Source organism: Amblyomma maculatum, chromosome 2, assembly GCF_055883805.1.
Source record: "Amblyomma maculatum isolate TAMU_Amacu chromosome 2, ASM5588380v1, whole genome shotgun sequence".
Classification (NCBI taxonomy): Eukaryota; Metazoa; Arthropoda; class Arachnida; order Ixodida; family Ixodidae; genus Amblyomma; species Amblyomma maculatum.
In genome coordinates, this window is record NC_139345.1 from 216,472,075 (window position 1) to 216,494,952 (window position 22,878).

The window sequence follows — 22,878 nt, forward strand, 5'->3', positions numbered from 1 at the left end:
TTGATAACTTACAGACACCTGGGGTATCATCAACCTTAACCCCTAATTGCTCCCAATCCAGGTCTCTGAATATCTCCTGTAAACAGGATATGAATAGCACTGAGGCATTGTGCATTCCCGCCTTCCTTACTGAAATTCTGTGGTGGCTAAGACTATGGTGGTTGTACAGCTGCTACCTTGCTCTCCATAAGCACTTCTATGTACAGGTGTGGACATAAGTAAATGGAGCACCCTTTTCCGTTGTAATTGAAATCACACCTTCTGCACTGGAGATAAGAAAACAATATTTGTCCAAGTGAAAGGGCACTGTCATCTACTACTGGTTCACACATACCCCGACTGCCAATTTCATTAATGCAACACCCAAACAACTTTAGAAGCAAATTGTGTTCTCCATTTACTTTTGACCGCACTGGCACCTTATTATTTCAATACATTCCCTGCAACCAGTGAAATAAATTAAATAAGCCAAGTGAAAAAAAAAAAAAAAGGTTACTGATCATATTCTGCGGAACAGACAGAAGTGTTAGCTTGTGTTGTGACCCTCTCTTCTTGTACTCAATTTTACACAATGGCTAAAAATGGTGGTGGAAAGAAGACGGCATTTGACCATAGTAGCGTACGGCTGTTTGCATGAAACAGATATGGATATTACTTTCGAAAGCTATATGTGTATGTACAAATGATAATGTATAAGGTATTTTTGAAAGTTCTATTGCATCTGCACAAGAAAGCTGAATTGGGCGAGTTGGTGCGTTTGCATTCTAGGAAATGTAGCGCAAAGAAGATCCCCCCTTATTATCGCTATCCCTTATTAGAGGATCCCAAAGAGTATCCCTTATTTTGTCCTTGTCTTCTTTGCACTACGTTTTTTAAAATGCTATTGCATCTGTGCAGCACTCACGCTGTGAACTGCCATGAATGACATGGAAGCCTTCATTGTTTTTGGGGGCAAGAAGAAAGATTGTAGGTTTAGCTTTTACGAGCTAAATTATTTTGAATAAAGTTACTTAATTAAAATGAATTAATTTGCTTCCTTTTTTCTTGCGCACGTGATCAACTCTGCGGCACCAGCAGTTCAGAGAAACAAAGCCGGTTCTGTGGCCCATGTTCCACAAGCAGCACTGAGCCAGATGCGTACCCTTCAATGAAGGTGCGGTGGGCGATGCGGACGGCGTGCTCCCACAGGATCTCCGTCACCTCAAGGGGCAGTGGAATCTGTTTGGCCACCTCTGACAGACGCATCAGGAACAGCTGCAACTCCTGCACCGTTGAGCCCCACTCTTCATCAACCTTCCACTGATCTGGTGGAATTGTGCTGAGCACCGTGACGATACACGCACAAGGGAGCAGAGGACAGCATGCAACACAGCAGGGCCCATCATGTCAAATTACTTAAAAATGCAACATGCACCGAGATTTGTCTCAAATGATGGCAGCAATGCACAGCTGCTCCCACATTATCGCAGATTGCTTTAGTTGCCTTTGGCAGCTTTAGCTCGATGTTTCCTTGCCAGCTGAAAGCAGCAGGCCTTCTGTAGTTTGACCACAAAATATGTTTGCTATCACTGCCGCCTACTTGTACTGTCCTTTGTGGGTACGAGTCAGCCCAATAAAGAGCTCGTTTCGGTGCCATATCAGCATATGACAAAATGACCATCATCAACAACCGCTTGGCTACAGACTACAACCGCTGCAGAGCAAAGAACTTTCCCATATTTCTCCAATCAATCCTAACCTCTGCCAGCTGCAGCCATCTTGTCCCCGCAAACTTGGTATCCTCATCCATCCACCATCTGCCCCTTGCTAGCCTTGCTCTCCTTTTGAATTTAGTCCATTACAGTCAATGACCATTGCTTATCCTCTATCCGAGTTAGGTACATGTCCTGCTCATGCCCATGTCTTCTTGATTTAAACTACTAAAATATCTTTAACTACAGTTATTTCTCCGACCCTCTCTGCACGGTTCCTCTCTCTTAACGTTGCACCAATTATTTTTTCTTTCCATGTGGTCCTCGATACACTAAGTTTGACCCTTTTTCGTTACCCACCATGTTTCTGCCTCACAGGTGAGTATCACTAAGATGTAACTGTTATATACTTTCCTTCTGGGGAGCAGGGGGGCAGTAGTGGTATGCTGCTAGTCATGATGTTGGAGTGCATGCCAAATGCTCTCCATCACAATCTAATTCTTCCAATAAGCTCCCTTTTGTGGTGCGCGTCTTTGGTCACTACTTGACCTGGATAGATGCATTCTCTAATCACTTCCAGTGCCTTGCTACCTATCAAACTGCTGTTCTTCTTTGAGACTGGTGAAATAACTATCGCTTTCTGCGTATTAATTTTTAGTGTACCATTCTAGTTTGCCTGTCCTCAACCATGCTTTGTAATTCATCCTCTGAGTTACTAAGCAATGCAATGCCATCAGCAAATTTGGGGTTACTAGGGAATTTGTTGCAGTAGGATGGCAAGCTGGGCTAGTTGGGTTATGTTCTTGAGGAAATGTAAAGCGCGAGCAGAGATGATGGATGAAGAAGTACAAAAGCGCTGTCTCGATATAAAATGCCTAGAAATGCAGCACATGTCCAGTAAACATAGGAAGTAATCAACATAAGATAACTCTCGGTCCGTTCAATTCACCTGCACTACGTGAACTGGTTCATGTGGTGCTGCACTTCGGCATTCGTTTCAGCGATGCAACATGGCACCCTCTGCAGGACGCCGTTCGTTTTAAAAAGTGCAGACGTCGTGCAGGTTGAGCTCACGAAAAGTTCAGCAAAACTGTGCACCACATAAGGGTCAGTGCCAAAATAGAGCAGCTGCAGCCGCCACATGAAAGCAGATGACAGCTTGCACGACGATGGCTTAAGTGTAGTGATCATCGTCAACGAGAACGGCGGTGCCCATGTTTGCCAAAGAAACGACGACACGTATTTCAAACCATGCCTATAACAAGTAAGCACTTCAATCGTGATCAGTAAAAGTTGTATGCGCTTCGTGCCAGCTGCATGTGCACATGCTCAATCGCGTTCTCGTTGACAAATAGAATAATTAACTGGGGTCTTTTTCATTGTTTATTACAACGCACAAGCCAAAAGCATCGTGGCTCGTTAATGGCAAAACTTTGTTGTCATGTGCTATTTGAAAATTCATCAAGTTAACTGAGACGTTGCCATTGGTTGACGCGAGTTGCACACAGCCAGTTGCACAGGTGACACCAAGGCTAGCAGATGACCTGGCCTGCACTCTACCACTCATTTAGAAAGTGCCGGTGCCGATGCTGCACCTAAACCGCCTGAACTGCTGGAACTGGTGCTGCATGCTTGTGGCACCGCCGCAGAACTTTACAGAACTGGTGCAAAGAGTGCAGCTGAATTGAACGAACCTTCTGTAAAGGAGGCTCTCTGCTATGACCTAAGGCACATCAAGTGGTGTCTAAGAACCGAATCTCTGAATCATGCAATGTAATTGAGGGCTAAATGAATGCATGTGCTTATTTTTTGTTGATAAAAAAGCTTCCATAATCTCTCTTGCGCACTGATCACGATGCCGGTACAGTACCTCGGCTTTCTCAAAAATTGCCTTACATTCCTTTTTTTTCTTTCTTTCCACACTCAGTGCAGTGTTTTGACACATCTGACGATGTCTTTTCATGTTCTTTTAGGCGAAAACACTGTCCAGTTTGTCGCCATACACCTGTTGGCACGTAAGATGAATCTGACAAACCACCAACTGCACACAATCCAGAAATCTTGATCTGTAACACTTGAAAGGTTGCACTTTATTTTTTCTTTGCTCTTTCCCTGTCTTGGCACACAGGATCTTTAGGGGTACTGAACATGCTACGTCAACACTGAAATGGCGAGCCACATTTCTCAGACGATGCTCATAAGGAATGACTTTCTTACGACCTCTTTCACCTGCATTGGTACCCCCCCCCCCCCCCAAAGATGGCAATTAGTCTTTCACATGCACGGTTTACAGTCAAATATCATTACTACGAACACCACATCAACGAAATTTTCAAATTACCAAACTTTTTGAAAATCCCCAGCTGATTTCCAATGTTTTCAATGTAAAAGTAGTTCACAGCTATGAATTTCAATATAGCACATATTTCAGAATAACATATGTTATTTAAAATGGTGAGAATTGGGCCTAGTTGGTTATTCATAGTGGTTCACCATGCTAACACCTAGAACGGCAATGGCGTTAGCGCGTGGACCACTATGAATAGGTTATTTTTTTCTTCTATAATCAAGGAACATCAGTACTACGAATTCTAAAAATTAACAATGCCACAACCCTGACGTGAGAGAGAAACCGCCATTTTCTCTTTCACGTTAGGGTTGTGGCATTGTTAATTTTTAGGAGAATTCGTAGTACTGATGTTCCTTGATTATAGAAGAAAAAAAATAACCTATTCATAGTGGTCCACGCGCTAACGCCATTGCCGTTCTAGGTGTTAGCGTGGTGAACCACTATGAATCAATGCCACAACCCTGACGTGAAAGAGAAACCGCCATTTTTGTGTGCATGCCGCGGGCTGTAGCTTTCATCATCACCATATCTCGTGCCAACACCTAGTGCCACCACAAAGCTGTGGTTTTATATGCAGTAGCCAGAAGGCCTAGCCACCTGCATTTTTTCTCTGTGTGTTGTTCGCTAGTCGGTCGTTTGTGCCGTTTGCGCGTGCGAGCAGTAATTTTTGTTGCGAATAATCTTATTGCGAAGTTCGTGTTCACAGCCAGTGATGGCACCAAGAAGAAGCTAAAGCAGTTTTCGCTGTAGGAAAGAGTAGCCATATTGCAAGAAATCGACACAAGGAAAAAGCAAATAGGCCTCTGTAGAGAGCATGGCATTGCCCCGTCGACTGCCGCGATGATTTTAGAAGATCACGACAACACTGTCAAACTTCACTGAACACTGAAGATTAGGTTGTATCAAACTCTGTGTTTTATTGCGCTTGAGTGAAGTCTGCACTTTCATCGCTCAGTGCAACGATGTACATGATGAGATGTTGTGCAAAGTGGAAGGTGAGGAGAGTGTTTAATCAGTGGTGTGTGCTGCGCACATCAGAATAGAATGATTTCTTCAAATAAAGCGTATTTTGACGTTAGTGCAACATTTTGATTTCAGCTTTTACTTGTCTGCATACATTTCTACTACAAGGTACGTCAATTTCATATCTAGGCTCGACCACTGAATTGTAACTACAAGTTTTTCATTACAATGACATTTCAAAATAACGAAGGATTTTAGCCGGTCCCCTGCAATTCATTATATAGAGATTTGACTGTATAACTGAGAGCGGAAAACCTGCCACTGTAAGCCGTTGTACCTGGAGGAAAACACGTTCTCCCATTGAGCGGAGACTGGGTTTTTTGACAGTGGACCATAGGCAAGAGACGTTTTTTTACAAGTTTTGAGTGTCATGAACCAAAATTTAATATTGGTTTTTGAAGTGCAGCTTGTTGACCCTGTGGCCCTCTCCTTAAAGCTTAACCCAAGATTGAAGTTCATCCTTTTTGGGCATTTCAAAAGTGAAGTTCAGAAATAGCACTTTCTTTGAAAACCTTCAACACATCAACCGCACGCCTAGCATGTCCCCCCTTATGAAATAGTACAAGATAGTCATCTACATATCTCCAGATCTTAAAAGCAAGACCGTTCAGGTTTTCACTAATCACCAAGTCTACTTTCGGGAGAAAAATGCTACTGAGAATTTGGGGCTACACGAGAACAGATGCAAAACCCCATGTTTTTGCAAAAATATAATTCCCCTCCATTCTGCAAAGGTTGAGCACAAGTTAAAAGACAGCAGTTCTAGGAGGGCTTCTACTGTGATGCCACTTCGACCTATAAAATCTACTTCATCGTTCATTAGTGTGATGGAGTCCTTCACAGTGGTCAAAAGCTCATCATGAGGTAGGGCGTAATATAAATTCTCAACATAAATGCTGAACCCAAAACAGGTTCCTGGGTTATTATCTTTTAGGAACTGGACGACAGACTCCGAGTTTGGAACTGCAAATGGATCAACCATCGTTAAGGCGCTGAGGTGCTTTTGTATATATCCTGATACTGTATGCTGCCAAGTGTTGCGCTCAGACACAACTGTATGGAACGGGATGTTTGGTTTGTGCTTTCTTTCAGCAAAAACACTACAGGACTTGAAGCAGGAGCTTTCCTTATACTAGCTCGTTAGTGTTTCGAGTGCACGATCCTCACTCGTTCACATTTTAAATTAACATTTCTAAAGTTCATATCAATTGCCACACTCGCCTCCCCAGGGTATGTTGCCTCTGGGAGCACAACAAAACATCGTTCCTTATCCAATACTAAAAGGTACAATTCGTTCTTCCTGAGAAACGCAGTCAACGGGTGTAACTCCTTACACTTCCGTGGACTACTTAAGGATCTTCTCAACGCGCAACTTCTCTAAGGATTTGTGCCCGTTGACTGCATTCTTCATAGGATTCTTCATAGGCAATCAGTGGCAGGAACCGGGTGGGAGCCTAGAGTTCCGTAGCCAGCTTCGCACTCAGGCGAAGACTCTCAACACCTCATCGTGGATGAGTGCGTTCCGAGATCGCGACTTGCGACTTGGTAATCATCCTATAGAAATGGTCCTATGAAGAATGGTCTTATGAAAAACGCAGGATGCAAATCCTTAGAGTTCCGTGGACTATCAAAGGATCTTCTCAATGCGCATCTTCTCTAAGAATTTCATTTCTCAGGAAGAACGAATTGCGCCTTTAGTATCGAAAAAGGAAGGGTTTTTTTGTTGTGGTCGCAGAGGCAACATGTAAAATGTGAACAAGTGAGGAATCGCGCAGTAGAAAAGCTAGCGGGTTTCGACCTCCTGTCGCTTGCTTCTAGTGTAAAGAAAGCTCCTGCTTTAAGTCTTGTAGTGTCTTTTGCCATAGGAACACGAACCAAACATCCCATTCCGTACAGTTGTGTCTGAGCGCAACACTTGGCAGCTACAGTATCAGGATATCTACAAAAGCACCTCAGTGCCTTAACGATGGTTGACCCATTTGCAGTTCCAAACTCTGAGTCTGTCATCCAGCTCCTACAAGATAATAACCCAGGGACCTGTTTTGGATTCAGCATTTATGTTGAGGATTTGTATTACGCCCTACCTCACAAGCTTTTGACCACTGTGAAGGACTCTACCACACTAATGAACGATGAAGTAGACTTTATAGGTCACAGTGGTGTCACAGTAGAAACTCTCCTAGAAATGCTGTCTTTTTACTTGTGCGCAATCTTTGTAGAATGGAGGGGAATTATATTTTTGCAAAAACAGGGGGTATGTATCGGTTCTCGAGTAGAATTCTCAGCAGTATTTTTCTCCCGAAAGTAGACATGGAGATTAGTGAAAGCCCGAACGGTCTTGCTTTTAAGATCTATAGATATGTAGATGACTATCTTGTACTAGTTCATAAGGGGGACATGCTAGGCGCGCGGTTGATGTGCTGAAGGTTTTTAAAGAAAGTGCTATGGGTCTAAACTTACATTTGAAATGCCTGAAAAAGATGAACGTCAGTTTCTGGATCTCGGGTTAAGCTTCCTGTCCGCGGGAAAAGGGGTGGTTTTTGGGTGGTGTCATTAATATTTTTTTCTTTAATAAAGCTTGCTTGGTACAAGATTGTCTAGTATGAAATTGGAGAGGAGGAATTCCTCTTCAAATGGTATTAGTGACAATCAACATATTTATTGAGTAAGTGATGAAAAAAAACTAGCAGCAAAAAATTCTTAAATAAGCAAACACACAAACGCATCAAAGTTTCTTGACACAAATAAAACGTAAAACATTTTCAAAATAGGGACTGGACAGCTGAACGGGTGGCGCCGCCTCTCGACCATCGCTCAATCGCCGCAATGCGCCGGCCCCGGCCGGCGCATTGCCAGCGCATTGGAGCGTACTGTTTGTCGTTGGTTTGTGTGGAAATTGAAAATCCTAAGGTTTAGATGACGTTGTGCGTGAATATATCCTCAAGAAAACAGAAAGTTGGGCTAGTTGTGTGAATATGTTCAGTGAAATGAAGTCTGGCCAAACAAGGCTGGCGAAACGTGGTGCGTTGTTGGCTCCACTGGCAGCTACGAAAACTCGTCGGACGTTTTTAAGTCGATTCATTTCTATGGGTTTCCACAGAAGCATGAGTGGCGAGTGACCTAAACATGGTTCTTTGAAAGGCAAAGGCACGAATCTACGTATTTGGTTACAGTGTGGTCATGGAAAGTGCCAAATTTTTTAAATTCCGCTTGCTACCGGATGCTCTGTGCCTTCTGTTCCCCAGGAGTGACGGCACGAGAGTCTCGGAGTCGAAGCCGCACTCCTTCATCTGTAGTCACTTTATTGACAATTGGAAATCGAAGTAACCCAACAGCGTAAGTTACAACGCTGGCATTTCCCCCCCTGTGGACAAGAAAACCCTAGCACGGAAAAAGAAAAGGCAGCTCCACCATTGTCGTTCGGGCTGCGTTACAATCTTCAGTGATGGTCAGAGACTATGTTTGTGCAGATACTTTCGCTGACATAGTCAAAGATAATTTACTTTTTTCTCTTAACAGAAAGAGCAGATAGAAGACATGAACAATTCCTATTACCATGATCTTGTCATTTTTCCTATTTTCGTTTGTTAACCAATGAAAATGCGCTGAGAGCTCTACGTTGATACTCTTAGAATTTGTTAACATTTCTTTGTGGTATGTCCATTTCGTCTAATAAAATCACTCATTTCACAGCTCAATCAATACCGCATGGTTACAAATCTGCTGTCGGCTTCATATAAAAGTCGAACAAGAAAAAAAAATACAATTTAATTTGTGGAAACGAGCATAAACATAGGATTTTTTTTTTTAATTTCGAAGGCTGTGTAGCAGTTTTTTTTTTTTTTCGCTTTCACGTTGCACCTGACACGGCTTTACGTATTTTCTCAGCAGCGTCCATTTTCTGGCCCGCCTAAATACATGTGTTTCTCATCGGCATTTTAGTAAACGTGAGATTTCCTGATTGTGGCGTAGTATTACAAGACCGTTTTACATCTCTCAGAAATTGCTTCTATGGCCACTGTAAACAGATTTAGCAGCAGTCCGGTAAGCTGCAGTGACAAAGTTGTAAAAGGAATGGCTTTCAGTTATCCGGATTCCTTTACGTGCAAATAGAAAACTACATACATGGTCGTGTCCTCTCACACTGATCAGGTATCGAGGTCAGCTAGGTATCGGCCCCGCAAGTTCGTGGTACGCTGAGAAAGTAGACCACCTTAGCGAACGAGCCATCAGAGGGATTCATTTACAACAGAACGCTCTCTTAGTTGTCAGTGGCTTATCTTACAACACATCACACTGTGTGTGTGTTTCTTTTTCGATTGTATTTAACAGTTTGACAGTATTGGACTATTGCCTTCAGATGTTCAAGGCAGGTGCGGTCAATCGCATTGAACTTCCTGCGCTGAGAGAACGCTAGCAGGAAATTTAATTTTTTTTTTCTTTTCACAACCTCCGCAGCATGTCGGGAGAAAGGCACATATGTACAGTCGAACCCGGATATATCAAACTCGAAGGGGATTGCGAAATAGTTCGATATATCGATAATTTGATATACAGAAATCGGCTTGTGACGGCACTTACGATGCGAAAAAACGATATCGTATTTGTCGCGTAATCGACCCACTCGCATAATGAACCCACCCTCTACTTTTGCACCCGAAAATTTGGAAACGAAAAAAAAAAAGCGTTAAGGCCAGCTTGCTCCCATGCAAGTGATTGAGCAATCTCAGCGACGAGCGGCAGCGACAGAGCAAAAGATTTCAAACTTGTTGGAACTGCATCCCTCTCGCCGCTCGAGCCACCCCAGTAGCTCAAAACAAGATTTCTGTGTTGCCGCGGCAGAAAAAAACGAGAGCGTTTTCGCTTGCATGCGTCATTCCTTTTCTTGCATGCGTTTTCGCGCGTCACTCCGTTTCGGTCGTCTCATCCACAGCTTATTTCTTGGCAGCGTACCAAGATGCTGCGCAGCGATAACGTCAGGTCGCAGCGATAACGTCACGTCGCAGTGTGTTTATCTTTTGATAGCTCCAGCTGTAGCCGGGAGCGAACTTGGCGGAGTGCCCGTGATGGCTTGATTGCACAAGCCTGGTTCGATTTATCACGCCGCGCTTGGGGCGGGCGTCATGATCGCAGCAGCTGACCGCGTGATTTCGTTGATTCATACATGCAAGGATAAACGACTCCCGCAAAAAAAAAAAAACTTGCTTCTTAACGTCCGCAGCCGCCATATCTTATGCTACGCCGGCCGCGTGTACAGCACAACGATAAAAATGAATGACTCTCGCAGAAAAAAAAAAACAGAAAAGTGAGGGAGAGAGTAAACTTTAATTGGTTAACGGAATTGTGGGGAAAGCGTCCGACGTCTGTCTGAAAATGGGCTGAGCTGGCTTGGCGCATGCATAGTGCGTGCTGAAGGAGAGAGATAGCTTGGCAAAAGAATGGGCACACCCACACACATGGCTTGCAAACGTCATATGCTGGCGCGCGGGAAACGATAACGTGGCTTGAAAGCGTCATGCGGCAAACGGCCAAGGGTGATGCGATCGTCTTTGGGGAAGGCACACTTTCCAGTGTGTGGTGCGGAGTTCGATATATCAAACGACCGGTGAAATTGAGTTCGATATATGAGGCGGCTTTCCTATACTTTTACATGGGATTTTCAAGGGAATATTTCGTGAGTTCAATATAACCGAAATTCGATATATCTGGGTTCGACTGTATAGTATAATATTTTCTAAGTCAATTATATGTAGCAGCTCCGACGTGTTCAACAAGAGCATTGCCGTATATGTAAAAATGATGCTGAGGTGGTATTACTCATTTGGCTTATATTATGATTAAGTTTGATAGTCTCAAGGCCGGGTTCAGTGAGCTATTGTAGCGTAATTGTGCAGGAAGTCCTGGAAGTATATGTGTGTTTGCTATTCCAACCATAAATAGGATTCTACTTTTGTCTCGCTTGTTTATTTTTCTCCTTTTACAGCTCTCGCTGCAAGGTTGAAACTGGAATGTCATTTGTTATTATTCTACTCTGAATCGTTTGAGACTAGCTATTACTAAAAAAGACAGGTGCAGCATTTTTTTCATTTTACATGAACGCTGACCATTACAACTACCACTACTACGGCGCCACGGCTACACGGCTCGGCGGTATTTGATCTTCAGGCAGGTTTCGACTAGACCTAATATAAGATGGACGCGCAGTGCAGGCGCAAATCCAGTCTTCGAAGTTGCCTTAACAAGTGCCTAACGAAGGTGTTCCTAGTGCATGGTGAAATCACGCGCGCGGCATTTTCGAGTATATAACAGAAATACCATGCGCCGGGCGGTTTAAAAAACAAAAAACAAAAAAAAACACGCACGCCCTGCCGAGAACGGCCCTTTTCTTTTTCAAGATTTCCCGGTCAGAAAATACTCCTTGCTATTACTCAAAGCAGCTCAAAGCTCTCAAAGCCACACCGCAAAACGACGGGTAGGGACAGGATCAAAAACGCCTCGCAGAACGGAAACGACTGCGCCGCTCAGCTGCCTCGGCATTCTGCTGTTTCGGCACTCCGCCGCGGGCGGCGCTGTTCCACCGAGGCGACAGTGGCGCCATACAACGGGCGCCCGGTCCCTATACTCATACGTTTTTTACAAAAGGGACCAATGCAACATTGCAGCAAATTCCAGCTTTCTGTGTACAGCATTCGCTGAGTTCAGAAATAAAACAGTAGTCGAGGTTGACTACGCCGAGGACTGCCCCTGGCTGTCCTCTAGTGGAGAACACAGCTCCCTGCACTGCCGGCGACAAGTAGTACCGCCCAAAAGACGTCACCCTGCCGATAACAGTTGTGGCCTTCAGAACAGTGATCTCTTCCGATCAGCGCACAGCAAAAGTGGAAAATTTAGGGGGAGCGAACGCGAAACTTATCGAGGCATGGCTGTCGACGTTCTGGGTCGGTTTGACGTAGTTTCGCTGTTGTGCTAAAAGTCTGAAAATCTGAATTCGTCTTCAGAGTCTGCTGTTTGGATTCAATAACAAGTTCTCTGATGCGTCAACTTCTGTGGAACCGCGCCGTTCTCGCGTAACAGGAACGCGCGACAGTGATGCCATGATGCAAGTAAGAAGCCCCCGCCGATCACCCGACTCCGGATACCATCTGGACGGGTGTGGTAAGGCGGAAAAAAAAAAAAAAGAAAAAGCAAAACTGAAAGAGGGTTTCCTCTACTTCCCACTGGATAACCCCACTTGTCAAGGAGAGCTTCGAAAGCGCGAAAACTCTAATCACGAAACCATCGATAGTGGGCTATCGCTGAAAATAGGCGCGGACAGGAGGGCCACACTGGCTGGGTCAACAAGCCGCACTCCAAAAAACCATTATTAAATTTTGGTTCAGGACACTCAAAACTTGTAAAAAACGGCATAGCCCTCCCTTGCCTATGGTCCACTCTCAAAAAATCCTGTCCCCACTCCATGGGAGAAGGTGTTTCCCTGCAGGTACAATGGCTTACAGTGGCAGGTTTTCTGCTATCAGTTATCAACCGTGAAAGACTAATCGCCTTCAACATGGGTCTCTGAACTACCAACGCAGGTGAAAGAACAGGTTGTAAAAAAGCAGAGGCCATTCCTTATGTGCATCGCATGGCTCAAATCTGAGAAATGTGGGTCGTCGTTTCAGTTTTGACGTGGCATGCTCAGCACCCCTAAAGCTCCAGCCAAGACGGAAAGATATAGAGACTGCGTTCGCTTCTCCCATGGTTCTCTGACCCGGTGGAACTGGTCACGATGTGCTGTATCATTTTCCAAAGTGCTCGATTCACAGCCTTCCCTGCACCACCGTCTGCGATTGATTTTGGTGCAGTTGTGGTGAAGCTGTGGCGCAGAGAACCGCGGCACCCTCCATAGAGGAGGTGCAGAAAAGTGCTGCACATGTTGACAGCACTAGCAGATGTCCTGCGATGCCAGTGAGATGCTTGCAAACATCGATGGTCCACTTAGGGCCATTTTTTCCCATCGTCGACGGATCCAGCATCATTCTCCGTGAAAATGGCGAGCTCCTCTTAAAGTCTCCTGTGACAACCTGAATAGCTTCCCGAGTTCAAAGCTGAAATATCTAGCAACAGCGCTTCAGTTGTACAGGAATTTGGTTAGTTGCAGTCAGTCCGAACCAGTCGATCAGTTTCGGTCTGAACCATGATGTAATAAATCTGTTGCTGCGAAGGAAAACACGGCGTCGAGTTCCTCGTCCTCAGTGTTGGAGGACTTCAGGAATTCCTTAAAAATCACTTTGATGATGTTGTCGTCCACGACCTCACGAGGCACGAAAATAGCCGCTTCACGAGAACTTTTCGCGGCCAACAGAAACAAGCGAGTAGACGACAAGGCTTGATGGAAAATGCCGCACCAGTAATGTGTGGTGCTGCTGACGCACTGCACCTGAACCACAGAACTGAAACTGCACCTCGCCGGCACCTCACTGGCACCAGTGGAACTTTTCCAGAACTGATGCTAAGAACCAATTCTGAACCGAACACATCTAGAGCAAAGAAAAAATAAAATGCAACCTTTCAAGTGTTCAGTGCGGTACAGATCAATATTTCTGGATTGTGTGCAGTCGGTGGTTTGTCAGATTCCTCTTACGTGCCAAAAGGTGTATATCGGACAAACGGACGATGTTTTCTCCTAAAAGAACATGAAAAGACATCGTCAGATATGTCAAAACACTGCACTGAGTGTGGAAAGAAAGAAAAAAAGGAATGTAAGGCCATTTTTGAGAAAACCGAGGTACAGTCGCCGACCGATTTTTCAGACCCTCAAGGGGCCAAGATAGCGTCCGGAAAATCAGGCAGTCCGAAAAAACGAATTCACGCAAAAAAAGTCACTTTATTTAACGAGCGGCTTGAAAAAATGGTCAATATGCCTCTGCGGGGTGCTACGTTGCCGTCCAAGTAATAACTCTGTCACACTAACAGATTTAATGTCATTCGGTTTCTTTCGATGCTACACAGTAAAATATAATGTCATTCGCAAATGGCGACAGTTACGATCAGCTATAAAAGAATACTGCACTTAAAGGAGTATAGACACGTACATTTTCTGTTCCGGTATTTTTGCTTTAATCGATCCACAGTGGTCCAAAACAGAGGGACTGCGACCCAAAAAGCCCCAGCACAAACCAATTAATTTGTTATCAGTGCATTTATCAGGGCCAGTTTCGGTTTTGATCTCTCCAGACACGAGCGCGCGATGACGTCAAAGATACGAGAACGCCACACGAGCGCCCCCTACTGGCAAGGTTGGTGATCACGTAAACACAAAATCTGATGACGCATTCGGGTCGCGTTTTTCGTCTGCTTACTGTCGCACGTGCACGAAAATGTCGTCGAGCAGCGCTTCAGCGTAGCATAATTAGTACTGCGACGTTGCTTCGCCCAATAGCGTGTATGTTGCTAACATTGCCGGGCACTTTAATCCTGACGCGCTCGCATGCGACTCAAGCGACGAAGCTGGAATCAGCAGCAGCCACGAAAGCTTGGTGGGTTGACGCGCAGGAAATGTCAACTGGTAGGAATGTTGAACAAAGGAACCGTAAAGATGCTGCTTTATCAGTCCGGTTGACCAACTCTGTGAGCCAAGCTGTTCTAAAAAAATGTTTTAGTAATGACGCGATCAGCCACCGTAACCCGTAAGCTCTCCCGATGGCTCCCGTGCTCACGCCTGTTCACGCGCTGATTGGTCCCGACGCGGCAGGCATGCGTGCCGCCGTCCAAGCATGTGGCGCCATCTGGCGCAGTCAAGGCAATCTGGATGCGTAAAGCCGTGGCCGCCGCGATCGGTTCCCAAGTCATAGCTGCCTCAAACCGCTATCGGTACTCTAGCTATCGCTAATCGCTGTTCATTCGCTTACATAGCTATTTGTACAAAGGACTATCAGTCACGATTAAAGCGAGCAGAAGCGGAGTTCTTTCTCAGGGCACGGCCGGAAGTGGCGGCGGCGCTGTTCGAGTCCGGCCATGTGTCGTCACTGCTCTTTGCTTTGCCGACTCCACGTCAGAGTTGTTTGATGACGTCATGTTGTTTACCTATGTACACGTTTTCGTCACAGAGATGTCGATGCCAATGGGTTTTGAAAAACGGAGTACTTGCCTGGCTTGTTTTTAAAATCAAATTAAAATATCTTCGCGGAAACGTGCAAGGTTGGGATTGCTTGGGGAGCATCTCTGTATAACCAGGAAAGCAATCGTATTCCTTCCGACGCTTCAAAAAATGGTGTCTATACTCTTTTAAGGAAAATCAGTGCAAATAAAAGGTGTTTGAAATCACTGTGTAGCATTTGAAAGCTGCTTAAAACATTTTTGCATGGTAATTCAAGTGAAAAACATTACTTCTGGCTGTGCTGTAGCCTCTCACTGTACACACCCGAAAGCACCATCAGAGCTCGGGTTAGTTCACTGCTAGTTGGCAGCACAGCCTCTGGCTCCTCGCTGTCGTAGCCCAATTCATCACTTTCAAGCCCCTGGAGAACAATTTCATAGTTGGTGAGTTCAGTGCAGAGCTCGATCTCGCTGTCAGCATTAGCAAACTGCTCCAGCGTCACTTCCATGGGAACGGCTCCTGCAGCGCGCAAGTGCTCGATGAGGTCAGCAGATGAAGACGGCTGATGGAATTCACTGGCACTCTCATCGAATGACGGCCGCACTTCATCTCTGATCGCGTAACCAGCGTGGCGGAAGCAATACTGCAGTGTCTTCTCGGCCACCACCTTCCATGCATTGGAAAGCATGCTGAGTGCAGACAACAGTCAACACTAGGTTTTGCCACTGTCCATGAACAACACCATGCAACTGCACGCGTGACCGATAGAGGTGCTTGAGTGTCCGGATAACGCCCGGCTTTAGTGTCCGGTAGTTGATACGGCGATGTAAACAGCATAACAAACAACACGTGAATGGCGACCATGGCGATTGACGACTGTGCATGACGGCAGCATGGCTACAGTGCTCTAGAATAGCCCTGTAGCATGGCAGAGCTGGCACTGGCGGGACGGTGCAGCAAGCTGTGCCTGCTATCGAGGCTATAATGATATGACACGTGGGTTCGAGATTGCAGAAAAGCAAAGTGGCAGCGGCATTGTTTTCGTTTTCGGTAGCTCTTGAGTCGTGAATCGAACGAAATAGTCCGGAAAATCGAACGAGAAGGATTTCCAACGTCCACAATTTTGGCCGGTGTTATACATTGACTCTATGGAGTGCGTGGCGGTGGCATGGCAAGGTCCGGATTTTCAGGCAGGTCTGGAAAACTGGGCGTCCGAAATATCAGTCGGCGACTGTACTGTACCGGCATTTCAATAAGCGCACACGAAGGAGATTAAAGCCGGAACCGCATGGAGCGTTTTTCGCGAGCGAAAAACGTGACGCGCGGCATACGGCCGCGTTGCCGCCGACGCGCGAGCACCCGTACGAGAAAAATTGAGCGGCGGTGTTAGGGTGTCTAGAAGGGGAGGTGTGAAAACCGGACAGAAAAAGCTGGTCCCTTCCGCGTGATTGCCGCGCGGCGGCGCTGTTGTCAGCGGCGCCGTCAGCTCGTGCGGTACGTCTGCTTGCGCGAGCAAGGACAAGGCTGTAGTCGAAACGCGTTCTATTGAATGTTTCGAAGTTTTAGCAAGCACCGCAGGTCTTCAAACATTATAAAGCTTAACTAATACTACTGTTGACATAAAAACAAAGAGAAACAACAGTATCTTTGGACATCTGAGCGAATTTCGCGCGAGTTTCCTGCTAGCCGAAAGCACATATTTTATGAATCTATTAAAGCCAATACAATTTTGTGGAGCTTAACTACGACTGAATGTGTTCCGCACGATTGTATACGCAAAAATATTCCTCTTCTTCTTGGTGAACGCGATAGTTATTGCCAGAATCACCCGATTCTTGCGCACGTTACATTTTGCGGCGGGTGTTATCACGCTCGAAAGCGATTAAACCTACCAGAGCATTACTAAACCATCACAAACGTGAAGAGAGGTTTCAATAACGTCTGTTGAATTCCTGGTGGCAAAGGGATCGTCCACTTCCAGTCCTTTCAAATGCTTCAGGAGAAATTTACTCAACTTTTGCTGCCAAGAATCCCGCTCACTAACAATGGATCTAAAAGGCATGCCTGGCTTATGGGTTTTCACCATAAAAAACACATCAAGAGACCCTTTCTTACATTCGCTGATTCCTTTGGCCAGCCTGGAGAGTTGGAGCTCATTACATAACGAGATGGCTTTCGTCTTAACTCTACAAGCACTCTTCTTCACCTGAACAAAGTTCTTCAAAATGGCCTGCGTCACTTTTTGTTTGAAAAGGCCCACTGGAACAACCGCAAAACTACCTTCTTTATCAGCTTGAAGGAGTCTAAGGTCGTTGTCCTTGAAAAACGACACGTGTTGCATGCGCTCCTTTGGGTAAAGATCAAGCTTTCGAGATGTCCTCAGTAACCTGTCGACGCCATCCAAAAGACACCTTTCCTTGTCCTCACTGGCTTTATTTGCCAACTTCCTGTTCAGGGATAGGAGCTCGAAGGCAGGAATTCTCGGAGGAACACTTCTTGTCTGTGTCCGTTTCCGTGTTGCGCCGCCGTTCAATTCCACGGCTTTGTTCTTTTGCTTTTTTTTTTTTTTTTTCATTAATTTCTTGATTTAGACCCTTCAAAAGAAAGTGGATTCTGGTGAGGCAGAAAAACCTGACTACCGATTTTGTGATTTCAACACAATGCTCCACACAACCAATCTGTGGCACGTTTGAGCTCACTTTCTGCAGTATGCTGAAAACAAATTTAGAATGCAGACGGGTTCTGCTGAATTCACGTGTCAGCCTGTTTTCAAGAGTTTGAATCAAATTATACAGTGATGATGATGATGGGTACAGTATCCCACCCAAGTCCCACTCTTTACAAGCATCACCTGGAAGATCTCTAGGGACACAGTCTTTCTCCACAAGGCAAGCTTCCCTGCATGCTATACAGTTTGTCGACAGCACACGCTTCCTGGCCACATAGCCCGCAATATAATATACCAGGCGAGCGTCACTTCGCTTTTCGACATAGTCTGTGTGGTCTAACGCGACCTCAACAGCATCTAGGGGGACTGCAGCCCACTTCGAGAGCTGATCTGGGCAAGACGGTGCACGGAAAAGAGACAGTTTTTCCGAACACGACTTATAACCCGAATCGCACCCGGGAACTGAGTTTTTTTCTTTGAAGTCTGTGGCATTTCTGCCAACACGCAGCGAGGGTGTGCAAGCAGCACACGCAGGAAATCGCCCCGAAGCACACAACGACGACGGGTCAAACCGCGCTCTGACTACCTTTACTCTGCCGCCCCCTCCGGAATGCTGACGGCGCCCCAGACCGCGGCGCCCCCTGGCGGCAGTCACGCGCAGGGGGCCACTCCTCTCTATGGGCAGCAGGCCGCGTTTTTCACACCTCCCCTTCTAGACACCCTAGCGGTGTCGCGCTGCGTTTTCCGGGTTGCCAGACCACATAACTCCCAACGAGATGAGTTATCTCTGTTACCGCATATATAATATGCCCTTTAAATTACAGGACACTACAATAAAAACAATCATCATGTAATTATACAGCGACATTTCCTCCAAAGTGTATTTATCAAACTTAATTTCGAACAGCAACATTGCGTGCGAAACACTACACGCGAACGAACACAATACACGATACGTGAAGCACGTGGCTCCTTGGACGGCTGGTCTAGGGCAGCGCCGCGCCCATTTCTCAAAGGCGCGCGCATCTGCGGTTGTCGTTTCCCGCGCGCCAGCACGTGACGTTTGCAAGCCATGTGCGTGAATGAACCAGAGAGAATCGGTGGGAACAAGAGGGGAAAAATGCGGTAGAGCGAAGCGCAAGGGCGTGCCCATTCCTATCTCTCTCCTTCCTCTCTCCCGGCCTTCGTTCGCAGTAGCACGCGCTACGCATGCGCCAAGCCAGCTCAGCCCGTTTTCAGACAGAACGTCGGACGCTTTCTCCAGCGTGTGTTGCGAACCCTCTGCAGCTGACGTGGCTGTGGCACCTGGGGACGTTAAGAAGCGGCAGATCTCTCTTTTTTTTTTTTTTGCGAAAGCCGTCCATTTTTATCTTGTGCTGCACGCACGGCGTAGCGTAAGATATGGCGGCTGCGGACGTTAAGAAGCGGCAGTTCTTTTTTTCGCGGGAGTCGTTTATCCTTGCATGTATGAATCAACGAAAGCATGCGGTCAGCTGCGATCATGACACTGGCTTTTAGCATTTTTCGCTTCAAACAACATTTAGCTATCACGCTTTCCAATGATTTTGTGGCAGTGGACTATGCCCACCCCAAGCGCGGCGTGATAAATCGAACCAGGCTTGTGCAATCACGCCATCACGGGCACTCTGCCAAGTTCGCTCCCGGCCACCGCAGGAGCTAACAAAAGATAAACACGCCGACGTTATCGCTGCACAGCATCTTGGCACGCTGCTAAGAAATGAGCTGTGGATGAGACGACCGAAACAGAGTGGCGCGCGCCTTCCACATGCAAGCGAGAACGCTCGTAATTTCTGCCGCGGTGACGAGAGGGACGCAGTTCCAACAAGTTGGAAATTTTTCGCTCTGTCACTGAGATCGCTCAATCGCAGCATGTGAGCGAGCTGGCCTTAACGCTGTTTTTTTTTTTTTTTTTTTTTTTTTTCAAATTCTCGGGTGCAAAAGTGGAGGGTGGGTTCATTATGGGAGTGGGTTGATTACGCGACAAATACGGTATCGTTTTTTCGCATCGTAAGTGCCGTCTCAAGCCGATTTCTGTATATCGAATTATCGATATATCGAACTATTTCGCGACCCCCTTTGAGTTCGATATATCCGGGTTCGACTGTAATTTCTGAATCTTCACTTGTTGTGATTTCTGTTTTTAAAGCAGGCTGGCTTTTAGCATTTCAGTGAATTGAAACAACAAAGGAACGATTTCATTGCTGTTTTTTTTTTTCTTTCCTCATGTGACCTAGACTTGACTTTGATGTCACAGTCATCGCTCGGCAGTTGAAACCAAAACCGAAACAGGTGAGAAAAGATATTTGATTACAAATCATTCAGTGGTCATAGGCAAATATCCCGTGATGATCTATGTACAGTAATGTCTCATGCATCATTGCAAAGGATAAAACACAAATAAAAAAAATTAGGTGTCTATACTCTTTTAATAAACTGATGGGTGCCCGGTAGCACAGGGACTGAATCCAGCATCTCCCGCATGCAAGGCTCTTTCCACAAGGCCACCGCTGCAGATGTGATAAACTTCCAGGCGCTTACCAAACAGGAAAGAACGATTGTGCAAGTGGAACAGCCAAGTTCAGTTTTCAAGGCGGCGTCTAAGCATACCCAAAAGCCTTCATCTGTTCCAGTGGACACTCACCCGCACCAAGACGTCCACGTAGTAGCTGTGCTGGGACATGATCTCATGCAGGTCCCAGCGAGCGCGCTCCATGAGCGAGAGAACCTGGTCATAACCAATGGCCCGCGCTGCCACAGTCATGTAAGTGGGCTGCCGCAACTCTGCCGACAGTGACACTGTCTGCAAGAAAATGCATGCACACAGAGCTGAGCCACAGTTGTATCTCACAAGACCAAGGGTTTTGTCGATAACTCGCTTAAATTTTTTGCAGCTATTTATCTAAGCGTAAGCAAAAAGTATTTATTAATGATTTCATATCAGATGTCAACGATGCAACCTGTGGTGTGCCACAGGGTTCTGTTTTGGGTACCGTGTTGTTCTCACTTTATCTAAATGATCTCCCGCAAGTGCTTCGCTTTTCTCAAGTACTATTGTACGCAGACGACACCGCTCTTGTAGTTACTGGGGAATCTCTTCAGGCAATTCAAACGATCATAATGAATGAGCTGACAATGCTGTCTTCCTGGTTCCTCAACAATCGCTTAACGCTGAACATTGCCAAAACTAAGTAATAATTTTTCACTCTAGACACAAGACTATTAAAAATACATTTACTCTATGTAACTCGTTAATAGAACCAGTTTCTTCTTTTAAATATTTAGAGGTTATATTTGATTGCCATTAACACTGGAAAGAACAAATTAACAATGTATGCAAAAAAATTAGCCTTTGGGTGCCACACGCTCATTAAGGCGAGATGCTATTTTCCTTACGATACACTACGTTCCCTCTACTTCTCGTTTTTCCATTCACATATCAGTTATTGCTGTGGATCTTGGGGTCGAACATATAAAACATATTTGTCCCCTTTACACCGTCTTCAAAAGCGGGCTAGTAATTTTTATCAACCCAGCAGCAACATTTCTGATGCCAACAATGCATTATCGTACCTAACCTTGCTTAATTGCAAAGTTGAGCTTGTGATCAAAAATATAATCAGCACTAACTCCCCCCTTCCATTAAGCCTATTTGTCCAGCCTTCGCGTAATACTAGGCAGGCATGTAACTGTAATTTTAACCTCCCCAAATGTAGAAATATATATGGTGAGCGACTGATGGAGTTCAATGGCGTTAAAATATGGAATGAATTGCCGATCGAGGTGAAAGCCGCCAGAAATTTTAAATTGAAATGTAAACTGTATTACAAGTCTAATCAAATTCTGCCTGAATTTCTTTCTTAATGAAATTCACACTTGTTACCTAGTTTTTGAAACATGCTTTACACTGCTATTTATTATTGCGCACATGCTATTACGTGTGCGCAATAATTTTCGTGAATATCCTGTACTTCGCTTGCATTTTATTGTACAGTCCAGCCCACTTATAACAGCCGCAGATGTAACGAACGCTCGCTTAATATGAATGAGGGCGGTGCTACCGTCAAAATATATATTGGGGCAATGGCACAGTGCCTCACGTAGAACGAACTGTTGTGGCCTCAACACTCGGTTAGAGCGAACGCGAAGCTTTCGGGCCGTTTCGCTCGACTGCGAACCCGCAACAGGCGAATTTCGCGCACTTTGTGTTTTCCTGACATGACGCGAACACAGAGCAACAAAGCGCCCCCCGGCACTCCTTTGCGGGTAAAATAAAGTAAAAAAAGAAAAAGCTCATGTTGAAAAATGAAAACGAAAAAGTGCGCGCGCGCGGTGATGAAAGAAAAAGTGGCGCCGCCCGCGTCGCTGTGATGCATCCACGTGATCTGCATCGGCCAATCCGGAAAGTCAGGCGCCCGCTCTACCGGCTCAAACCGCTTCTCCATTTGTTGGTCCGTTGCCACCCCGTACTGAGGGCATTGCGCCGTCGATTATTTCTGTGCGATGGCACTGCGTTGACATCGTTGCCGCATCCGTGCCTTTCCCAGATCGGGGAGTTGAAGGACTTGCACCTGGTGCGATGGAGGACTGTACGCCGACCTCTTCAGGTGCTAAAAGGAAAGCTGTCGATATCGCAACGAAGATGGCCATTGTTAATGAACTTGCTCAAGGTGCAAAAAACTGCGAACTGATCAAGAAGTATGGACTGTTGAAATCGACCATTTCAACCATTGCTAAGGGCAAGGAAAAGATTCTTGGTGCTACCGTGAATGCCGACCCAACGACTAGAAAGCGCCTTCGGAAGGCGACCTACGCGGACGTTGAGGACGCACTGCTGAAGTGGTTCGCTGACGCCCGGTCTCGCAGCGTTCCGATCAGTGGACCGCTGATGCTCTCCAAGGTTAAAGACTTCGCCTTCCTTATGGATTTTCCCGATTTCAGCCCAGGTAACGGATGGCTCCACCGGTTTAAGGCTTGCCACGGAATTGTTTTCAAGGCGGTCGTCTGCAAGGCCGCATCTGTGAACGAGGACGTCGATGCGTGGCTTTCC

General features: G+C 45.8%; 1 protein-coding gene and 1 non-coding gene across 3 annotated transcripts in view; both read right to left on the reverse strand.

The window, feature by feature from the left end:
• The window catches only part of Vps50 (vacuolar protein sorting 50), a 220,625-nt gene that overhangs the window by 26,602 nt on the left and 171,145 nt on the right, over positions 1-22,878 (reverse strand). For both annotated transcript variants that reach the window (XM_084595738.1, XM_084595737.1), the window contains exons 23-24: positions 20,473-20,631; positions 1,142-1,263 (exon numbers count right to left, since the gene is read on the reverse strand). In XM_084595738.1, coding sequence (XP_084451864.1) covers positions 1,142-1,263; positions 20,473-20,631 — 281 coding nt within the window. The remainder of the gene's footprint in view (positions 1-1,141; positions 1,264-20,472; positions 20,632-22,878) is intronic.
• LOC146201285 (small nucleolar RNA U3) lies at positions 6,438-6,649 on the reverse strand. Its single transcript, XR_014705385.1, has one exon. It is a non-coding gene; the product is annotated as a small nucleolar RNA U3 (small nucleolar RNA).